At 37.8% G+C, this 23,549-nt stretch overlaps 1 protein-coding gene across 2 annotated transcripts in view; it reads left to right on the top strand.

The window, feature by feature from the left end:
* fcho2 (FCH and mu domain containing endocytic adaptor 2) overlaps window positions 1-23,549 on the top strand; it is a 101,484-nt gene that overhangs the window by 34,563 nt on the left and 43,372 nt on the right. For both annotated transcript variants that reach the window (XM_036579956.1, XM_036579958.1), the window contains exons 5-8: window positions 9,192-9,344; window positions 12,231-12,335; window positions 14,117-14,215; window positions 20,309-20,405. In XM_036579956.1, the coding sequence (XP_036435849.1) occupies window positions 9,192-9,344; window positions 12,231-12,335; window positions 14,117-14,215; window positions 20,309-20,405 (454 nt within the window). The remainder of the gene's footprint in view (window positions 1-9,191; window positions 9,345-12,230; window positions 12,336-14,116; window positions 14,216-20,308; window positions 20,406-23,549) is intronic.

The raw sequence follows: 23,549 nt of genomic DNA, 5'->3' as shown, positions 1-23,549 counted from the left end.
TTGTGAGTGTCTTACAGAGCGGCGGTTTTAGGTACTGTTTAGGCCTGGATGATAAAATGATGATCTTTATCAGACGTTTTTGCAAGATAACACATTTTTCCTTAACATGATTATATTGTTATGTTCCTCATGCATGATTCACACATCCTACCTTTGCGTGGTGTGAGCAGTGTGAACGCTACAGCTTGAACGCACTGGCCTTTCATACAGACAGTGTTTATGCTGTGGAGCAGCGAGAAAGTTATACAGACATTCCTTTTTACAGATGGGTAAATGGTCACATCAGTCACTCCGCTCAATAAAAATATCATTTATAAAAGTGCATGTTATATTTGTTTATCCTCGACAGCATTCTGACTTGTGATTAGGAAAAAGTTTCAAAAGTTTGGCCTGGTAGACCAACCAGGAGATCTGTTTGCAGCATGGAATATTTAACTAGTATTTCCTCGTTAATTGAATTTAATTAATTTTAAAAAAGAGTGTTTTTACATGGTTTTCTGTTTAATTTTTGTTGATTTTCATGGCTTATTTCAGTGTATTTTGCTGTGTGATGCATGTGGCACGTAGAAAAAAAACGGTGCCTTTTTTTAGCTAGTGTTGAAATTATGCAGAGTAAAAAAGGTATCTAGAGCAGTTTTTGCTCTGACCAACCTTGCAACATAGGGAATACAACAAAAATGTGGACTTTCTAGGGGTCCCTGAGGACCAGTTTGAGAACCTCCGCTCAGGAGTAAACAAAGAAAAGGCCCCGCATCATTCGCAGTGTGGATTTTTTTTAAAAGTAAAGCAAACGAACCAGAATATGCTTTTTGTTTTCTTCAGAGTTAAAAGTACTAAGCAGACTTAAATTAAGAATTAGGAAGGGCATATAATAATATAGACAATTTTAATTTGATTAGATTTTTGGCCATATTGCTCGATCCTAATGTTAGTTGCCTACTTTTTTTACTACTTCACTTATTATTAGGCCTGTAATATTGTCTTGGCATTCATTAAATGGAAAACGAGAGCTTTGATTGCTTAGTAGAGACTGTATTATTTTACTGTATAATTTTATTACACGCTGTGAGTTATTATTGAGCCTGATGTGCCTTTGATGACCAAATGCCAAGACATGAAGGCTTTCAATCACTGCTAAATGAAATGAGATTGATCACTGTGTTACTTCTGCTTCAGTTGAAGTACGTCCAGCATTAAAGTGTTACTGCTTCCTGCAGTTGCAGCCATCGTTCCCCTGTTTTTGACAGATTTGAACCACTAGAGGCCAAACATGAGTCAGAAACACTTCCAGAATAGGAAATATATCACATCTGGGCCTAAATGTTAAATATAAGGCCAAAGCTCTTTTCAGTTTAATTCAATTTAAAAATATGACATTTTATTATTATAGCTCTTTTTACAGCAGGCATTGTAATAAGTGATTTAGAAGAATGGATTACTGCATTGCTTTGCTTAAAGGGGCCATAAAGAGTTTGGTGTAGGGTGATGTAAAAATATTGTTAAAGTTTCAAAATGTACCATTCACTTCCCGCTCCATGCAGTCCTTAATCTGGAAAAACAGCTTGTTTGAAGTTGTCTTTTGATGTCACAAAGACCAAAACATTTTTATATCTATGCCTATTCAGCCTACAGCACTGCAGCCCCGCCCATACACGATAAAGTTATAATGAGTGTTTCAGCCTAGACTGCTTTTTGAATACTGCACAGCCAGTCCGAATAGGACTCATCTGCATATATCAGTGTTAAAGACACAGTAACCACAACAGCCTGTTCAATTCTAAGGGATAAGAAAATGTTGGAAAATGGTTGTGTACATAGGAATTATTGTGACTGGATTTGGTAAATAAAACCACACAAGCACTGTAAGTAGAATACAAGAAAAATGTAGGATATGGAGTCTTTAATGAAATATAACCAGCTACAATTATGCTGCATTTTCTTAAAAATAAAATGCCTCAGCACTTTATATGAAAGCACATTTTAAGGGCCATGCATTTCATTTCAATTTCTTTCTGTGCTCTTTAGGTTCAAATTGCACTTTGGACTAGTTTTGTCTGTTTTAGTGTCAAGAGGTGACAAAAACATAGCAAAATTGTTAAAGTAGCAGTAATGTGACAGCATGTTACATTAAAAACAGTAAAATGTAACAGGAAATTTTCATCAGACTTAAACAGTGATTTTCCTGAATAAAAGTTTAGAATCAACAGAATTTCTTAGCTTGTTGAGAAAGTGAGAAATAATAAATATTGAATTACACCACTCTTTTCTTACTGCTGTAAATAACTCATAGGGGTTAACATTTAGCCTTTGATTATAATATATTTGTAACCACTACATGTGAGTTTATATTTATTAATGCATGAAATGAAACAAGATTTAAAAAAACAATCCAAAATATTTAGTTATTAAGTGTGTGACAATGCACTTGGACCACAATTTGATGGGTTCACAATCGACATTCTCACAGTATTTTGAACTAAATATGATGGACGAAAAATGACCACTGTTTAAGCTGCTGTACAACTTTCTAAAAAGACTAGAGCTGCGAGGTGGGATTAGTGTAGCATATGACATGGGCATGCTGGATTGGATTGTTGATTGGTTGCTGGCTAATTGTGAACTTTGGTGTTCAGACAGTGCAGTTGCCTTTTAGATGGCATAATTAAAGGAATAGTTCAAACCGCATCAATGTCGTGCAAATGTTTGCAATTTCTGTTGTGGTTTTTTTTAAAAAATATAAATAACTGTTTGCCTTAAATGTTCTAACCGAACATAAATTGTAATTATATAATTTATAAATAGAAACAAAAGAAATTGTGTAATTTGACATCAGTATGCCTGCATGATGAGTTCTTCTTGGGAGGCGTAATTCAGCCAAACCTTTATTATCTAAAGTGGCTTCCTGCTGTGTTCAGCTGTGAAGTTTTATTCATCTTTGTAGCTCACAGTACGTCAAACTGTGTCCTAAACCACATCAAAAATGCACAACCTCATTGAAGACTGTTTGGGATGCAATTTGAGAAGGTTAAGAGAGATTTTCAGAGGTTGTATTATCAGAAAATTTCCAATAGGGGGGAAATACAAAAATCTAAAAATAAGCATCATTGCCTTAAATGTAAGAACTCCTATAAAGAACTTTGGAGTTTGGGCCTAAACATGGGAAAAGTAACCAAATGACTTACACACCAAAAAGGCCAAAAAGCCACAAACTGTGTGTGTTTGAGTCATTTAGTGAGAAGAATAGCCGCTCAGTAATGTCTTCCAGATTGGTCAGACACTACAGGGTGCTCCTAAACAAGTACAAAATGAATGGGTTCCTATGGTGCTTTTGTGCAAAATCGTAGTTTGTAAATATTTAATCATTTTTATACAGACGAATGCTCTAGTTTTTACAGTACAGAATAGCATAAAATATTTCAACACTGCTCTCATGTGTTTTGAACTCCAGTTATAGGACTTCTAACATTGCCTCATGTACCCACATGATATAAGTGAGTTTGAACGGCTTTACTCAGAGAAAATGCTGATCAACTTCCCAACCAACCAGCACTCAGTAACAGTAAGGCTAGCGTCCTGCTGCCTGAAATTTTTACATATTATATATATATATATATATATATATATACATTTAGATGTGTGTTAAATAACTTACAGCACGTCACCTTTGGTGGCAAACTACCCAACTTTCACATAGCAAAAGTACAGGAAAAGATCTTAAAGTGAATGAAAGTAAATAACGCAATGTTTGGTTACGTATGTTTTTGTTGTAGTTTTTTTTTCCCCCCTTCAGTCTCTTCTTCTGCAGGTGACACACATGCTTAATTGGGTTAAGGTCTGGTGATTTACCTGGCTAGTTTAAAACCTTCCACTTTTTTCTTCTGATGCAGTCCTTTATTGTGTTAGCGGTGTGTTTTGGGTCGTTGTCTTGCTGCTTAATAAAGCTCCTCCTGATTAGATTAAATGCAATTCTCTGTAATTTGGCAGCCAGAATGTTTTTGTAGACTTCTGAATTCATTCTTTTTCTACCATCGTGGGTCATCAGTAAGGATCAGTAAGCCTGTTCCAGAAGCAGCCATGAAAGCCCAAGCCATGGCACTACCTCCACCATGCTTGACCGATTAGCTTGTATGTTTTGGATCATGAACAGATCCTTTCTTTCTTCTATACTGGCCTTTCCATCACAAAGGTTAATTGTGGTCTTATCTGTCCATGAAATTCAAAAAACACCTGTCAGGCACATGTTCTAAGTTGTTCATCACATCTAGATACAAATAAAAGCTGAAAATCTGATCTGTCATCTCCGATTCATCTTTTGATCTCAAACCCAAATGTCTACAGTGTATAGCAAAAACAAAAGAATTGGCCTTGGTGTTCTAGTACTTTTAGATAAATGCTGTAAATGGCTAGAAACATTTTTAGCCAGTTAGCTCCACTCACACCAATTCATTGAGGTCTCTCTTGTCGGCACTACCGTTTCACGTCTATTCTAGCATTTTGCAGTCATCATTTTGGTATAAAGAGAGGAACAGGAGGTGGCTGCGCTCCCCATAAACTGGCTCTTGTGTTTACATATTTGTTTTGGGCATGTAAATGAGATCTTTGACACCCTATTCTAAATTTTGTCATTTTGAGACATTTTTAGTAGTGTTACCGTTTGATACTGCTGAAGGCACTGAATGACCTGCTATAGAATGCTGTTGAGGCCACATTTGATTCAGCTGGTTTGTTTGTTCATTTTGCTCAGAGTAATCACCAGTGCAGGGATGGAGCACTGATTTGTTTCTCTGCAAAAGGAAAGTCTCTGGAGTTGGCTGTGTCTTGTGTGCGTGTAGTGAGAAGGAGCGTTTTAAATCCTGACAGCAGCTTACAGCGACGGGTCATATTAAATACATGAGCCAGGCTCAGCCAAGTGGCCTGATAAGACATAAAACATTGTCTTTGAATTAGAGCTGAGTGTGTCTGTGTGTTTGTGTGCACTCGTGCAAGTGCATCTCTCTCAGCACCTCCGAACTCATCTCACTCACAGTTTCTCACGCCTCCCTTTCACTCTTTCACACACGCACCTCTTATTTTTCACGTCCCTTTCTCTCCTTCTTTCCCTCTCTGTCTCCTGCTTTTGTATTAGGCCCAAATGCAGTCTGTTTCTTTCCTTTTGGTAGATTGTCTTATTTCGATACTTAACTTTATTTCAATTCCAGTCATTTTTCATATTTGTTGTTTAGAAGATATTTCTAGTTTGTCTTTGAGAGAGAGGAGAAAATCAAGCTCCACTCTTGATTCAGATCTGAAAAAATCTACAGGTGTTTCTGGCCATCCTTCCACTGCGAGAGGACAACTCAACACTATGAGTCTGAAAGGATGTGTTTTTTTAAGACTGAACTTTGGAGGTGTGTAAAAATATCCCCGCAGATTTCTTTGAAAAACTGAAAGCAAACTTTTCTGCTTTTTTATTGACACTTAAAAGTGAATACCTTTTACGTAATGACTGTTTTACCTGGACATTTAAATCAATAAAGGATGGTGTCTGACTCTTGCATGAACTGTGCGTGCAACTATACAGAGGAAGCTATTCAACTGTACAAAAGGAAAAGGGGGGGAAATCAGGCACAACCCTTTTGATAATGTGTATACATATACATAACTTTTCAAGACATGTCAAAACTTGACTATTGGCTTTTAGCCAAAACATATTTCAAATGTTTTATTAAATACTTCCTGACTTCTTCAGAAGTGAATAAAGTGCTAAATAATATTCTGTAATTATCTACTTATTAAATATATTGTACTATGTCTTTTTGTCAGGTTGCCTTGAGATTTAATTTGCAGTTTTAAAATATGATCCATTTATTAAAACTTAACTCATGATGTTACCCAGCTTTCTTTCTCATTTCAGAGTCTTCTCAGCTCTCTTTGTCATTCTGGACACATCAAAAATGTCTTGATGTTTGTTTACAGCTTCCTAGTGTCCTGCTAATTATTTGAAAGCTGTACAGTTGCACAGGATGAGCATTTGACTGCAGCCAGATTGTTTTTATATTCTTGAAAAAGATTCTTCAATAGGCCTCTCACTTCAGGCCCACTGTAAGGTCCAACAGGGTTCCCACGAGTTATAAAACTATTAGAAATAGCTGGTATACAGAATTACTGGTTAGCGTTCTCCTCAAGAGTGTTGAGTTGTCGAATGACGTTGCTTTAACAGCAGTTCGAAAAGATGCGGTGGCTGACTTCTCTGAGGAAGTATGTGCTAGCCTTTGTCCAGTTTAGTAGCATCTTGTGATAGCTAGTGGACGAAACCTGCAAATTGTGGAGAATATCTGATAGAAATGTCATGCAAACCTCTTATAATGTATATACATGTTTTAGGATGTGTCCCTCAACCCTCGGACGGCTGTGGCATCCCAGGATTGAATTTGTGACCCCTTATTGATGGGGCATATATCATAGTTGAGTTTGTGTGCATTGCTAAGGTCTGAAGAAGCTATTAAAAAATTCTTTTCATTTTAGACATTGTGCAGCACCTCTGGTCCAAATAGTCAGAGGATACACTGGAAGGGGGGTTTAATTTTTTATTTACAGAGAATAATCACTAACACACGCAGGAGGTATTTTACTGATACTGATACACTATTATGTTATGTTCCTCATGCTGTTGTTGTTGCTAAAAGTGCACTAATGGAAGTGGCCTCTGGCCACTTTCTCTGTTGTCCGCCTGTGGCTAAGTTAACCTCTGCATGTTTAGAATTTCTTTTTCCTTTCACAAGCCTAATATGCATGGAAAGGCTTTGAAAATTGCACAAGTGATGCTTTGTAAACATTTCCCTCCATTTACCTCTGTCTGGTTGTGGCCAGTTCCTAACAGAGTGTCATTTCCATCAGTCGTATAGGGCAGAATATAACTAACGCAGATGCTTGCTTATAATCAAAGAAATGCTGTTTATTTCAGAGAGATCTGTGGGCACATTAAATCACTGCAAAGAAGTATGTATGAGTAGCACTGCCAAATTCTCCATGTGCTCAATATGACTAAAATGAGGGCGCAACCATTACCGCAGTGTGATTGATTACAAAGTAGTTGGGAGTGTTCTGGTGGATGTTTTGATGTTTTGGTGCAGGAGGGCTTGGTTATGTCTAAGGCTAGTTCTAAAAGCTAACCAAAGTGGAAGATCAGTAGAGCGTTTCCATTTGTTCATGTCTTGGTTTAATGCTGCATGCATGACAACTGGGAGCTCGGCATCTCCTGCTTCAGCTGCTTGAGGTCGAGGGGAAAAAAGGATGCTCACAGTAAGTTAGTGCTTTTGGCTGCTGTGTGCATATTAAAAGCTCTTAAAAGTGCTATCAGTTGAATTAAAGAGCTGTTTGGTTAGTGCTTCGTTATGTTTAAAATGTGGATGAAGGCTATGGCCATTCACCATTAATATATGACCCTAGAATTATGTGAAAGCATGCAGTTTCATTCAAACTCTTGCACAGAAGGCCTTAACCTTACAATTATCCATGTATGCCCATGTGTTTGTCAACATTATACATGAGTAGCATATCATACACAAACAGAAACTCAAAGGTTGGTATAAAACACTGAAAACCTGCCATTAGTTGTTGTTCAGTGGCTGCTGCCATGTTGAAATGAGTATCACGGATCAGCAAGTCAGAGCTCTTGATAAAGTCTGACATTCCGAGTGGGAATTGCAAGTTTGAGGGACATTTAAATGGATTTTTCCTACTTGAAAGTTGGAAAATTCCCAGTTCCTACTTGATAAGAATGCAGTATAAAGTCATTGTGAATTGGAAATCATAACGCATTTTCCTTCCATACCGTGGTATTTATTTAACCAGGCACATGATCTAACAAATTTAAAAAAACTGGTCAGTTTTAATTTTAGATTTCCGTCACCCAATTGCTAATGTTGCTAATAATGAAAGACAACTCATTGTGCATAATGCAAATGCTATCATGCTAGCTAGTTCCTACTAACAAACATTCATTCATTAGCCATCTTATGCTGCCTCTTAGTCCTCCTCATAATTTCCTGCTTACAGCTTTGAAGATCGTAAGTACGACATTATATGCATTCAAGTGGTTTTGGTCTGAAACATGACAGACATGGTGTTTTACTTAAAGTTTATATTTTCATTCATCCTCTTAAACCACTTGATCCAGCTAGGGTCACGGTAGCAATAGGGAAAGCAGAGAATCCCAGGCGATCCTTTCCCCCACAGCTTGCTCCAGCTCATTGGAGGGGTCTCATCCCAGTCAGCAGTGCCTGAAAAACCTCAGGCGGGAGGCACCAAGGTGGCATTCTAAACTAAGGCCTGAACCACTTCAACTGGCTCCTGGAGCCACATCTGGAGGAGTAGTGGCTCATCTTTGAGCTCCTCCTGGATGACTGAGCTCCTCAGTAGAGTGTAGCCCGCCACTCTGAAATCAAGCTCATTTCCGCGGCTTGTATCCGTGGTCTCATTCTTTCGGTCATTACCCAAAGCTGATGACCATAGGTGAGGGTGGGGATGTAGACGGACTGGTAAACAGAGAGTCTTGCGTTATGTCTCAGTTCTGTCTTCACCACTACAGTCCGGTACAGTGACTGCATTACTGCTGCCGCCCGTCCCAGCCTGTGGCCGATCTCACGATCCCTGATCCCATGACTCGTGAACAAGACATTGAGATACTTAAACTCCTCCACCTGGGGCAGGTCCTTTTTCCTTACCTGGAAGGGTCATGCCATTCGCATACCAACTGTTGCACACTCAGCTGCAGACCGCTCTGGTGGGCACTGAAGGCATCCTTGCAATGGAACCGAAAGGAAATCATCATTTGCAAAAAGCAGATATGCCACCTTAAGGCCTCCGCACATGGTTGGCTAATGACCTTATAGGCAGTGGGAGAAGTTTATATTACATCACACATGTTTGTATTTATTGTGTGTGCTTGCAGGGCTCGTGTGGCTGCGGAATAACTGAAATAAAACCAGTTTACAAAACAACCATCAGTGGCCGCCATTGCTTTTTTGCTGACTCGCTCTCAACTTCAACTGGTGTTCATATTCTCATCTCTTACATACGATATTTCCGACACAACTCGAAGGCAGCATCTTCTTATTTTGCTAAAATATTTTCTGAAACATACCTTCCTTCTCTAAGTCTTTACTGAATCTTAGTCTGGAAGCTCACTGCTGTTGTTCTGTCTCTGGCAGACTAAAGAGGAAGTGGCGTCCACACTGGAAGCAGTGCAGAACATCCAGAGTGTCTCGCAGGCCCTGCAGAAGAGCAAAGAGAACTACAACAGCAAGACCCTGGAGCTGGAACGCATGCGCAAGGAGGGAGCCACACAGAGAGACCTCGACAAGGTACATACAAGGGCCTAACCGATACCTCTCTTGGCTGATTAATATGGTCAATTACATGGTTATGCTATCAAAAAAAAATATGCCACAAATATTTTTATGCAGCTTGTTTTATTTTATTTACCACTGATGTACATCACAATAAAACAGCATAAATTAATAGTCACATTGTCACACGACCTCTCACCACTAACACTGTTTAGGTAAAATGAGAGTAAAGGTGACATTAGATGCAGACTAACTAAACTACCTCCAAAACTATGGATCGAGTATCAGCTAAATTAAGCCCAATTCTTTTGTGATCGTTTGTTATCATGTGTGTTTTCAGAAATTAACAAAGAGATAAATGTCTACTGTATGGACCTATTTCATGGTGAAATATGAGAGCTGAAGCTTTTAGAATGGGCCTCACAGTCCCTTGACTTGAGCATCATTGAAAGTCTTTGGGTAGATATTTAACATGTTGTGTGTGCAAGATGGCCCAAGAATATTACAGGCTGGAAGAGTTCTGCAAAGAACAGTGGGTAAAAGTTCCTGAAACAAGAACAGAAAGACTCCTAACTGGCTACCAAAGACACACTTTATAGGATGTCCAAGCTTTTCATCGTGCCACGAGCAACTATTGTTATTTTTTATTATATATATTTTTTAAGTTAAGTTAAAGCTGCACTACCTACGTTTTGGGGATTTGTTGACCTCTCTGGCGGAAATGTGTATTTGTATGCAACATGCAGAAGGGCACTTTTAGCTCGGTTGAGCTTCAGACCCCTTCCCCAAGTGGATGAATCTGACGTTTCCATACACGTTGAAAAAGTATTTAAAGAGAACTCAGTCAAAATTTGGTAAAGGATGTGTATTCCGAGAATATGGTTGAATTATCTACTGTTGTCATCATATCTTCATCAGTTTAATGTTGAAATGTTGATTGCACTCTGAGTGTTAGATGTATGAGCGAAATGTGCCTGCATTTTGAATTTAATATTCAGACTGCAACTTATCACATTAACTACGTCTAGCCCTGCCAACTAACTGATGCTCATGAGACACAGGGTTTAAAAGTGGATGAAATGCGAGGCCGTCAACAAGCTCGAGACGAAAGAGTGAAATTTGAAAGTTTGATTATGAAGAAATGTTAATAAAGGTGGCTTTAATAAAACTTCTATTGGAGTTATTTTGCTTTGGTTAAGAGTTTGTGAAACAATAACACTCCTGTGAGTACATATTGCAGCTGCATCACGGTGTGTTTTACGCTGCCTCTCCTCGTACACTTGAATCCTGAGACTCTCAGCAGGGTTATTCTGATGGTAAACATTCTTTCACCGCATGTTCAGGGCTTATGCCTCTGTCTGACCGCTGTGTCTGCTGCGGTTGTTAAAGGAAATCTCTCAACAGCACTCAAATGTATGCCTGGTTTTGAGAGCTGGAGGACAATCAATGCAAAACTGGCCACTGCGAGTTGCTCCAACTTCAGTGAACGGAGTGGAATATGTAATCAGCCACACGTGTCGTATCTCTGTGTCCTTAGTGCACGACCCTCCCACATTTTGAATGGCGCAACAGTCTAAGCATTGGCCCCATCATCAGGAGACTGCGAGTTTAATCCCTGATTACTTGCTTCAGCCATCCCCCGCAGCCAGCGCAGGCATCTGTTAGCTGTAAAGGAACTGAGGGTTAACGTTCTCCTCCAAGTGTGTTCAGCTGTCCAATGATGTGTTAGCAGCAGTTCTCATGAACTGCGCAATTAGGCTTTGTACAAAACACGCAGGCTGAATTGATCCATTTTGAGCCAGAAACTGGCCCACATCAGGCCCAGAATGTTTTCCAAAGTCCAGTCTCAGATCAAATTGCTTCCTTTAATATCTTCTCGTATACAGACAGAGAAAAGTTGATAAAGTTAACTGTTTGTTTTGTTTGTTTATTGTTATTCATCTTAAGTGCGTCAGTTTGTCCAGTTTGAAGTGTTTGCATGAAAAGTGCTACATAAATAAAATTTGATTTGTTTTAGGTATGCAAATTTTGATACATTCTTTTGACCGATACCTGACCATAATCAGTCGACAAGTAACCATTAACCGACAAGCTTATATCAATTATAAAGCGAATAGTTCTTGTTCTGAAATCTGATTGGCTGAGCAGTGTTTGAAAACATTCTGGTTCCAAAATCTCATTTTTGGCTCCTTTTTGAACATTACACCCCAAATATTGTAGGTGGACGTCGTGGGGTGGGGGGAATAGTAAAGTACAGAAATCAAATCGAATCACGTTTGTCACGTTACATTTACACGTGATGTGTAGGTGAGTCAAAATCTTAGGTGTGTAGCCCCCTTGTAGTCCTTAAATATACCAAAAATATGTGACTAAAATAAACTAATATATCGCTGCTGTCGAAGAAAACCTCGTATCTCCATTTTTGTCATTTTTTAGTTTTTGATATAATTTGAAAATGACTGTTGCCCTTTATATTGTATGTAAATTTTATGATTAGTGGACCAAAAGAAACGGCCCAAAATGACTTAAAAAAATTCTGGTTCCATTGACTTGCATTAAAAGTAAAGTAGGTTTTTTCCTTCTCCTGTATGTGTGTATATATATGTGTGTATATATATATATATATATATATATATATATATATATATATATATATATATATATATATAATATTATACATTAGATGCTAAATATATACACAATATATGTGTATGAATATATGTGTATATCCTTCCATGCATCGTTCCAATACACAGTTATTGTAGAGTAATATTAGTTATGAAATAAAAGCTATGATATGTACAGTTGTACACATATTGTGGGCCTTTTTGTTTAACAGCTGTTTATTTGTTATTAATTGTTAATTGATTAATCATAAACATCCCCAATTTGATCTAATAGGCTGGAGTGAAGGTGAAGAAAGCCACAGAGGTGTACAAGTCCTACGTGGAGAAGTACGCCAGCACCAAGACGGAATTTGAGCAAAAGATGGCGGAGACTGCACAGGTATGCGTGTGTATAGAATGGTGTGTGTGTGTGTGTGTGTGTGTGTGTGTGCGTGTGTGTCCGTGCTTGTGTTGGTTTGTATATCATAGGCGGGTTGTGTTTTTTCCTCCGTAATGGGAGCAATGTGGTCTTCAGAATTGGAACCATCTGAGATGATTTGATAGTCTATATCAAAATCAGACGCACACGCTCTCCCAAACGCGCACACACGTGTTTCTGTGGTCACGCATGCTCATCTTCATGCTGTAATTATCCTGTTTCCACTCATATATTCGTGCTTTCACCCGTTTCCTTTCTGCTCCTCATGTGTTGTCTGCCCAAACCCTAACTGTCAGTCTGAGAGGAGCGTAAACATGAGATCAGCTATGCAACCGCTTTCTCTCACACACAGACCTCTTTATTTCTGCTGTGTGTTCTCAGACCACCCAAACAGATGCTTTACAGGAAGTGCCAGCAGCAAAAAAGGGATCACTTTCACACACGCTGGTTGGCGAAGGGAACTAATGCTTTGATTACATATTATTACTATTATTATTATTATTAGTGTTAATTATCTGATTTTGTGCTTATTAACTGAGAAATGATAAGCGATCCTGGACATATTGCTGTGCAAAAGTCAGAGGGAACCCTTCATTTATTTACTCCAAATTTTATTTATTTAATCCATACCAATACATATCATTCATTTTTCATTTTTAGGAAAAAGCAGGAAAACCTATTTAACAGAAAATGACGAAGAAGCCTCAAAAACTAAAATATCAAATGAAAAATTAATAACTTGTACTTAATGGTCATTTTGACGGGAAATTCAGTAAATCAAGGGTCTCTGACTTTTGCACAGTACTGTCACACTCTCAGAGTCATTACATAATCATCTGATCACAATTATTTGAGCTAATCGCCATTATTTTCTACAGTCGTTAAGTTTCACCATAATATGTTTACATCGTTACAGACATAGTGTGAATTTCGTGTGTTTTCATTCATTGAGTTGATGAAGGTAGATAATAGAAGGCAGAAAACGTGTTACTGAGACATATCATTGGTGTTATGAAACAGAGAAGCAAATACATTGAGATACATAAAATCAGTACTTATTGTATTAATATTATTTGTATTTTTTCGAAAATGCTTACTGCTTTATAAATGCAATTTAGTGCTGCACATGGAATTCTTACCACATAGTGCTTTTATATTTTTCTATAATGAAACTTTTTAAAGGCTTTTTACACTTTTTATAGTATTAAAAGTATTAAATGGTTTGGAATGATCTTTTTCTTGTTGTTGTGTTTTTTTGTTTTGTTTTGTTTTGTTTTTTTTTAAACTAAACTTTACTTGATAAATCACCTAAGCCAGGGTTGCTGTTAGTGGCCTGCCAAGAAATTACCAACAAAACAGTAACAAAATATTGTGTAATTTAAGCCTACTCACATTTTTTCTGTTGTTTTGTCTTTTTGGCCCTCATCCCTTAACGAACATTGCGCTATGGCCCCTCCAGACACCCCTGGTCTAAGCAATCAGCATAATAAACAGTTACTAATATGATGGATTGTGACAGCCCTGATTGTAATTCTTAAGTTAAATGACCTCCATTATGTCCATAACTTCCCTTGAGGTTTTTCAGCAGTTAGTCAGATACTATAAAGTAGAGTAGAAAAGTTGAGTAACTGTTACCATGGTCCCGCTGAGACGTGGAAAATGGGTGAATAAAGTGATTACTGGGTTTTTTTTAAAGTGTATCTCTGTTTCATAAATGTATTTGTATGTGTGTTTGTGGACAGAAATTCCAGGACATTGAGGAAAGCCATATCCAGCATATGAAGGAGATTATCCAGTCATACTCTTGCTCAGTTGAGGACACGCACAAACAAATCATAGAGGTGAGCACACACACAGACATTCTGTGGTCCATCTGATTAGCGCAGACTTTGATCTCTTCAGCTTTTGGCTAAAGATTAGGAAATGTTTCACTTGATCATATGAGAAGCAATTAAAACATAATTAAACACTCATAAGCCACATTTTTGGCCTGGCCGGAGCAAATTTGTGCGTGACATGGATTGTGGAATGGATACGTATGACATGCAGGTTGTGTCATTTTGCCATTTCTGAAAGTTTTATACATTTCTGTGAGTGTAAATCTCTGACCTCACCACAGTTTGATTCAAATCCAATTTTTTAGGAAATGATTCAGTCCACTATTAAATCTCTAATATCGCCATAATGTGATTGGATTCTTTGCTACGATTCAGAATTGTTTTAAAAATACACCATGTAGAGAAAAGTGAATGTGATTTGAAGGAAATGTTTACACAGTAGCGTAATACAGACAATAAAAACAATGTGCCAAGTTTTTAGGGGTGAACCAATCTGAGAATAGACTCTAATCTGAGTATTATTATAAATTAGGCGTGCAACTAACGATCGATTAGTTGGTCCACTGTGACTCCTATTAATCAATTAGTTGGGAAGTGAAGACCTGCAGATATTAGTCTCAGTGTTTCAACTAGCAAATTAAAAATTCAAGGATTAATAAAAACAGAACACCTACCCTAATTTCTTATTCTTATATCGATAAAAGGCTGTCAAGGTCACGGCATCAGTTTTTCTGCATTGCGTCTACTTTTTGGAAGATGCTGAAACAATAAAGGAACAGCATTCAAGTCCAGCATAGGCTGGTTTTCTGTATTTCTCCTCTAATGAATAATAATACATTAAAACATACACTAAAAAGCTTCTGTGTGGTCAATTACACGTAATGAAATGTGATATTACAGATCATACGCAAACAGTCTAGTCATCAGCCATGTCTGATGCGGAGACCTAAAGTAGTTACATCACACATAAAGCAGCAGTCTGTATGCATTAGTGTACAAGTGGCCCTGCTAAATGCTTTGAGAATGCAGCTCATCCCTTCAGCCAGTGCTGCTTATGCTGTCTGCTAAACTGGAACAGAGTCAGCTGAAAAGCAGACAAGAATGCACAGTTTTTATTTCTGACTGCAGTTTTAATAAGATATTAGCATCTCTGTGTGTCGAGTTTCTGTCATGGATTCAGTGTATATTCTCTCGCATACTCACGCCTGACCGTCGTGCTGCTGCGGCCGCTAAGCTCGGTTTTACACATCACACAGAAAACCATCTTTTTTTGGGTCATGAAGGTCTCTGTACTGCAGTCTCCACTACCTGTATTTCCCTCTTTCAGTCATGTGATGTAAATCAATTCCTTAATTCATTGCCAACATTTTTCATTATCAGTGTTATCAGTAATGTTGATAATATGTTGCAGTCTTTATTATAATTTATTTGAATTGATTCCAGCATTTGACAGCCCTATTCGTGTTGAATGCATTTGCAACCTATTAAACATTTAGGTTAGGGGTGCGCAATAAAGTCAGATTAGCATCGACATATAAGTACATTAAAAATATTGAATATTAGTATTGGTCCCCCAGTTCTCATATTGGTGCGTCCCTAGGTTAGTTTTATATTTATCTTGTTTATGAATGGACTGGTGTAGCCGGGTCATTGGTGCTGTACATTCAAGTTCAGTTTTGAGTGATATCAAGTATGACTTGACTTCTATTTATCTGCACCACCGCTGATGGCCATAGATGGTGCTAGACCTCCACAAATGGGCTTACACACATACACTCACCAAAACTGTGGTTAATTAAAGGAGTGCCCGAAGGTGGATGATTGCTCCTACAAACAGCTGGAAAGTCCTACAGTTACACAACAAACACATGCTTGAACACACACTCTTGTCACAATGATTCCATGATGATTGGCCTTAGAGAGGCTTATTACCAGAGAGAGAGTGTGGGAACTGAGAGCAGTGGGATAATCACCCCGCACAATTCCAAGTAATAGACTGCCAGAGATAAACATGTACACAAATGGAGAATTGTGCTCCTTGAGCACTTTAAAAAGAGAGAAATGGATTTAAAGTGGATAATCAGGTCAGTTTATATTTAAGCCTGCCTTGATTATTCGATTAAAAAAAATTGATTCCAATATACCTTCTTGATGACTCAGCTGCAATTAGTTAATCATTTGCATGATGAAAATGCCTATCGTCGCTGTCAGGACAAAACCTTCTTCTATCTTCTATCTTCATTTTTGTCTTTTTGGTAATCTTGGAAATCATTTGAAAATACCAGCTGCTTTTTACGTTGTATTAAATTTTCATGATGAATGGACTAGTAAAAGTGGTCCAAAATTGCTTGGAAAAAAAAGTCCTGTTCCATTAACTTCCATTCAAAGTCAAGAATGTTGTTTTTTTCCTTCTCTGTATAAGGCTTTGTCCCAACAGCAACAATATTTTTAAATTCTCTTTCAGGTCTCTCTAATAGTAAGACACAGAGCCTGAAGAACACACCTATTTGTATCAATTTTTTGCCTCTAAGTGCAGATTTACTAACATTTGTGCCATCACAAACCCTGTATTGGCATTAAAAAGTGACTATCCTCTTTTACTAAATAGGCACTCCTTTATTTACTAAATAGGCACTCCTTTATTTTTAATGTATTGGCATTAAAAAGTGACTATCCTCATTTACTAAATAGGCACTCCTTTATTTACTAAATAGGCACTCCTTTATTTTTAATGCATTGGCATTAAAAAGTGACTATCCTCATTTACTAAATAGGCACTCCTTTATTTTTAATGCATTGGCATTAAAAAGTGACTATCCTCATTTACTAAATAGGCACTCCTTTATTTTAATGCATTGGCATTAAAAAGTGACTATCCTCATTTAATAAATAGGCACTCCTTTATCACCCTTCATTGCCTATCATAGGATTAAAAGAAAACTTGATAAATAAAAGATAAAAGGAATGGAGAAATCAAAAAAGGATTTAAATTTAAATAAAGATAAAAAGTTAAAATGAATAAATTAGAGTTGGAAATACACACACAAAACTAATAAAATGCTTAACTAAATAAAAATGATTTTGAAATCTAGTACAGGTAAGTACCTGACAGATACCAATAAGTAAAGAGTTCCACATTGTTGGTGCATAGTAGCACAATGCTGCCTTACCAGTCTTTATATGCTTAATTCTGAGAACGTTCAACAAAGCAGCTCCTGGAGATCTTAAGACCTGATCTGGAACAGTTCGTGTGAAGGTGCTAACCTGTTAAGAGCTTTAAAAACCAGTAAAAGAATTTTAAAATTGATTCTGAATTAAACAGGCAGCTAATATAATGATGCTAAAACCACTGCGTTAATACTGAGGCTGCAGCGTTCTGAACATGTTGCACTCTATCAGTTATGGTTTCGTGTAATCCTGTGATGCATTACAGCAGTCTGGTTGTGAAAAGATTCATCCACTTGTTGATACTACACAGACTTGTTAATTTAAAGCACTAGTATCATCCGTCTCTGCCGAGGTATATAACCGTGTATCATCTGCTTAGCTATGAAGTCTGACGCCATGCTTTGTAAATAATGAGACCTAATGGTAGCATTTACAATGAAAATAAAAGTGGGCCTAATACAGAACCCTGCAGTACATCGAAATATGGACATACTGCCATAATCGAGTGATACTAGTACTCATACATTGCCTCCCAGCCAATCACATTGCGAGTTTGGAACTAACTGTAGTATAGTAAGTGATCATGTTGATGTTTAAGCCTGGTTAACCTACCTAAATGTGCCTTTGCCTATGCCTGTGTTGCAGTGCATGTGTGTGAGCAGTGCCCTTGAAGGAAGCACTTGTTTTTTTTTGTTTGTTTTTTTTTGGCCTCATGGAAAAAGCTAAGCTGTGGAGTGGCTTGTGTGTTAATAAGTGCACGTCTATGTATATGTGTTAGCCTACTGTAAGCAAGAGTTTGCGTGTGTGTAAGAGCGATAGAGGGCAAAAAGCAAACACACGCAGATGGTGACATCACACTGCTCTCGTCCTCACGGGAGAGTGTACTGCACCTGACCGCCTGCGTATGCCATGCAAGCGTTTACATCCCCACCCTGCCCCCTCCCACAGCCCACTTCTGTACTCTCCTAGTATGTGGACTAGGAGGGCTAATGTACTTCACTTTGCCAGAGGGAGTTGGTGGGGGAGGATTGGGGAGTGGTAGAGTGTGTGCGTGTGCGAGTTTGTTACACTGCCAGCATCACGAACGTTAGCTGCGTGAGGGAAGCTGACAGAGGCACTCCGGGGGCAGTTCCAGTTCGCGCCTCTTCCTCTGCTAACTTCTCCCAGCCCTGAAAGTGAACAAACAAACAAACAAGCAGATAAACAGCGCAGCAATGCACGACATTAACCTCCCCCCTGCGGGCCAGAGCTACAAACGAAGGGTAGATACTCGCAAAACTCTCTTTTGGATGAGGCGGTAAGATTCTGACACGAGCTTTAAAGAGCTCTGGAGGGAGGAAGACGTCTCAGCAGCTGTGGGAAGAAGTGCCAACATATTGCTTTTGTCACCTGCTTTGAGTGCTATAAAAACAAAGGCATTAAAAGCCGCCCCCGCAGACACAGACTGTCACTTGTAAAGTCCTCATAGCGTAGATCCTTTCTCAGCCCCTTCAACCCCCCTACGCCCGTCTCTTTCCGAGGGTCTGGGCCACGGTGCTAAAGCTAGCACCCTTCTGTGTGTGCTTATCCAGAATGGGTAGAATTGCCTGCAGGTGGCAATTCATGCAGCAGCATTAGGAATATTTTTCTGAGGAAACCGCAGTTTCTGTCAAAGTCCCTGAGTGCCTGGAACATAGTGTAAACTGTGTGGTCTTGATGTATGTGAACATGCTCTACTTCTCAATTAAACCTGCAAGATTTTGTTGAAGGTGAAAGCATCAGCATTACTGAGTCAGGAGAAAAAACATGCTAAAATATGTTGTCCGCACACTGCTGTGAGTCGCCCAGAAAAAGCCTGAAATTCAAATTTAAAAGTCAGTGGTGTCAGGTTAAATTTTGTGTGAGTTTTTGTGAACCGTGTCATAGGTCTCAGTGTATTAACGTCACACACACAGACTCAGAAACAAAGTACAGCTTGATATTTAGATCTCAAATGCAAAATCATCATCATACTGATGAAGATATGATGACAATAGTTGATAATTTACTTGCATCCTTGGGAGACTTGTCCTTCACCAAGTTTTGACTGAGTTCTCTTTGAATTCTCTACGCTTGCAGACGTCAGATTTATCCACTCTGGGAATTGATCCAAAGCACAACCAACATTTCAAGATGTTGTTCTGGACATTGAGTGCAGTTACACATTTCCACCAGAGAGGTCTCCAAATCTTCACATACCCAAAACTAACATAGCGTAGCATTTAAAGGATCGATAAGTGATTTTCGGCTTTGCCTTATGCAGCAACCTGTGTGATAGTGGATGTAGTCTAGTATCAATAGTGGAATGAAAAAAAAAAACTTTTTAGTAATGTCGACCGAAAGTATCTGACTCGAAAGTATCTGACTCAAAAAACTAATTTTGAGCAGAAAACAAGCGACTTTCCAGCTGGAAAACGTGACGCTGATGTTTACCCAGGTTCTTTGCTGATGCAGCTCTCTGTTTTCTTCCTTAGTGGGGAAAAAAATCTAAGCCTAAAAATCAGTTCTGTGTCTAAAGTTTGCATGTTTGGTGTTTCGAGTTTGCTTCTTGTTTTGCGCTGGAGCTACAAGACTAATGCAGCTAACCTGTAACTGCGTAGGAAAAAGGAATAATGCCATCTTCGACCTCCATGCGTTCAAGCTGGAGAAAAAAACATGGGCGCCTCCATTAAAGGCAATGCCTTCAACTAAAGTTATCAACAAGCTAGCCAGCTGACATTAGTGATAGGAGTTGTGATTTTAATGTCCATATATATTAACATTCTCAAAACAGTAGACCTGGTCTTATCATTTTGTCAAAGAAAATTCATTCATAAATACATTTAGAATGCTGTTTTTTTTTTGTTTTTTTTTTAATGTTTTTTGTTTTTACATAAATAATTTTTTAATTTAATTTTTTTCATCGAATAGGTGCACAAAGAGTTTGTGAACAACATGGAGAATACTTCTGCGGCTGATCTAATACAGAAACTGGCTGAGAGCAAAGGGACCGGCAAAGAGAGGCCAGGTGAGACCAAACACAAACACACTGCCGTTTCATACAACACTGACCTGTGTTTATATTTTAGTGAACGCTGTCCACCATAATTTTCACGTGACCACTGAATTTTGGGATTATGGCTAAACTACACGATTGAGGAGAGGAAATGTTGTTCACTACTGTTTTGTCTAAGTCAAGGTACTTACTTACCAGTAAATGTCTCAGAGGCATTTCTGGGACAGCATGCAGTTTGAGGCTGTCACTACAGCTGAGTGAAGCTGAAAGCACAGCAAGAACAGCCTTGTTACAAGCCCAAACCTCTCAAGAAAGCGCAGTAATGCAAATGATGTGAACGTGGATTCATTATGAGTCACTTAAAAAAAGCCCACTTGTTATTGTTAAAATCTGTTGTATAAATTCAAACCAGATGAGAAATTACCAGTGGAATATCACAGGTTGCTGCTACCAGACTCTCTTTAACTGGTGTACACATTATATTTTCTGTAACTGGATATATTCTGGCCTCACTATTGTAGGCTGAGTCTATCAGCAGAAAGCTAACCAGCTAACAGGTAGGCAGCTGCCTAGGGCCCCCATGAGCTAATGTCCTCATGAAAATACAATTAAAATATTCTGGACATGTTAACATTAAATAATCTGTTCTTAAATATATATACATTTTAAGAATAGCTGTTATTTATGATTGTAGCAATATTTTTTAGTAATTTCAGTCATGGTTATAATGGACTATTCTGTGTTGTTAATTGATGACACAACTGCATTAAACAAAGAGAGAAATGGAAAAAAAATTAGACACGTAGCAAAGAAACACAAATAGAGGGAGGAAACTCAAAATGTTTGTTGCTAAACCACCAGAGTGCAAAGAGTGTTTATTACACTGCTTTTACTAAAATAAAACATGTGAAACATGGAATTCTGTAAATATTAGGATTTATAAGCACCTATCGAGTAGTGGTTAGATAGAGTTTCGGCGTTGGTACTTCTCTACAGACGGATACTTTAGGATCAGGTATAAAATGATGTCCGTGCACCCCTAATACTGACAATGTTTGTTTTTACTTTTTTAATTCAAATTTAAAAATTTATTTTATTTTATTTTTTTTTTCTTGGTAAATGACAGAACTACAAAACTATTTCCTTGAAGGGTCAAGGCGCTGAACAGTTTGTTGTTTTTCCTGCTCCTACTAATTGTAGTCATTAGTTAATTATCAAGTTAAATTAGTTGTGTGAGCGCAGAGAAAACACAGATGTTGTGATTCAGGAACAGAACCCATTCAGCAGAATTGTACTCTCTGTTCTGCGTATAATCAACTTTGTCACATCAAAGCTTGTAACTTAATGTCTTTCATTTTATCCTTTTTTTGAAAACCATCTGAAAGCACCAGGTGCTTTTTACATTGTATGAATGGACTAATACCATTGGTCTAAAATTACATTTGATTACATTACCATCCACCATACAGACCCCATTTCTAATGAATAAATCCAGCCACTAAGATGCACCCATTGCTGACATTCATTTGCATATCCAGCTTGTATAATCTTCATAGAAAAGCATATAGCAATAGAATGGGACACTCTAAAGCAGCCAGTAGGTAAAATGCAAATAAAAACAAAAAGCTGTGTGTATATATATATATATATATATATATATATATATATATATATATATATATATAAGCTGTGTATATATATATATATATATATATATATATATATATATTATAATATTATATTATATGTTATTATATATAATAACATATACTTATATTATAATATATATATATATATATATATATATATATATATTATAATATTATATATTATATGTTATTATATATAATAACATATACTTTGACCTGTATTTAAAAACTAGGTTGTTATTTTGTAAATTTACGCTCATTTGGAAATTGATACCTGTAAAACATTCCCAAAAAGTTAGGTCAGGATCAACTGAAGACTATGAATGCTGTAAAACGTTCAAAAACATCTTAAATGCAGGTAATGCAGTTATGCTTGGATATCAAAGGAGTATCCAAAACAGTGTCTGTCCTGATATGGGGCTATTAGTGGGTAACCTTTTATATATCGTCTTTTTCTACATTACAACGCTAGGCCATATTCATATGCTGCGTTACAACAGCATAGATGCATAACCAGAGAGTGCAAGTGCTAGACTGACCCGACTGCAGTTCAGAACTGTCTTACTGAAAACTTGTGCCATGTTCAGCTCAAAATACATCAACAAAGGCCCTGTACAGTTGCCTAGCTGAAGACTGGCGTAACAGAAAGATGGCAAAAAAATTACCCTTTCAGAATTGAAGCAGTTAGTGTCTTCAGTCTTCAGGTCATGTAACACAGTGGTAAACATGCTCCTGTCTTAACTTTTTTGGAAAATGTTGCAGGCATTAAATTTGGAATGAGCGTATATTTACAAAAAACAATGAAGTTCATTAGGGAAGACATAAAATATTGTGTTTTTGTGTCATTTTCAATTTAATGCAGGCCAAACAAAATTTTATTTCATTTTAAAATAAATTAATTAATTAGTTAATTTGCACACAATTATAAAATATATTGCTTGTGTTTTGGCATATCTAGCACAGTCAGTGTGAACTGAAACATTATTAAAAATGGAAATGAATCTGTTCTAGCAGGCTCAAAACTCAAAAAACAGATATTTTTGTTTTAGGGCTGATTCTGAACATGAGAATTTGAGTACTCTTGGAAATGTCAGTGTATTTTCGAAGCCTTTAAAATGCTGTTCAGGTTAGTCCTGATGTTTATACATGTGAGAGAGTCAGACCACTACTAGCCAACTGAGCGTGCATGATACCTTTTCCTTTATTGGGGATTAGGCGCGCACACTTGTTACACTGCAGACATGCTCAGCGAGAGTTTCCCCTTGATTACTGTAGCATGGCGGAGTTTACACAGGAGGTTTTGCTAATCTGTGACCTTTATAAGAGCTCTCGGCTCGGGGGCCTTTAGGCAGCGTTAGCCGTCACATGCAAACTTCCAGCGTCACATGCTAAGCGGAATGTCAAGGTTGCCCACCTTTTACGGCAGATTAAACCAATTGAGTCTGATGGGCCTCAACACAGCTCCGCTCTCTCACCCTGTACTCATTGTGTAGTTGTTTCCCCCTCT

The sequence above is a fragment of the Colossoma macropomum genome, unplaced genomic scaffold (assembly GCF_904425465.1).
Source record: "Colossoma macropomum unplaced genomic scaffold, Colossoma_macropomum, whole genome shotgun sequence".
Taxonomy (NCBI): Eukaryota; Metazoa; Chordata; class Actinopteri; order Characiformes; family Serrasalmidae; genus Colossoma; species Colossoma macropomum.
The sequence above is the reverse complement of the archived record's forward strand: the minus strand, read 5'-3'. Positions and strand labels throughout refer to the sequence as shown.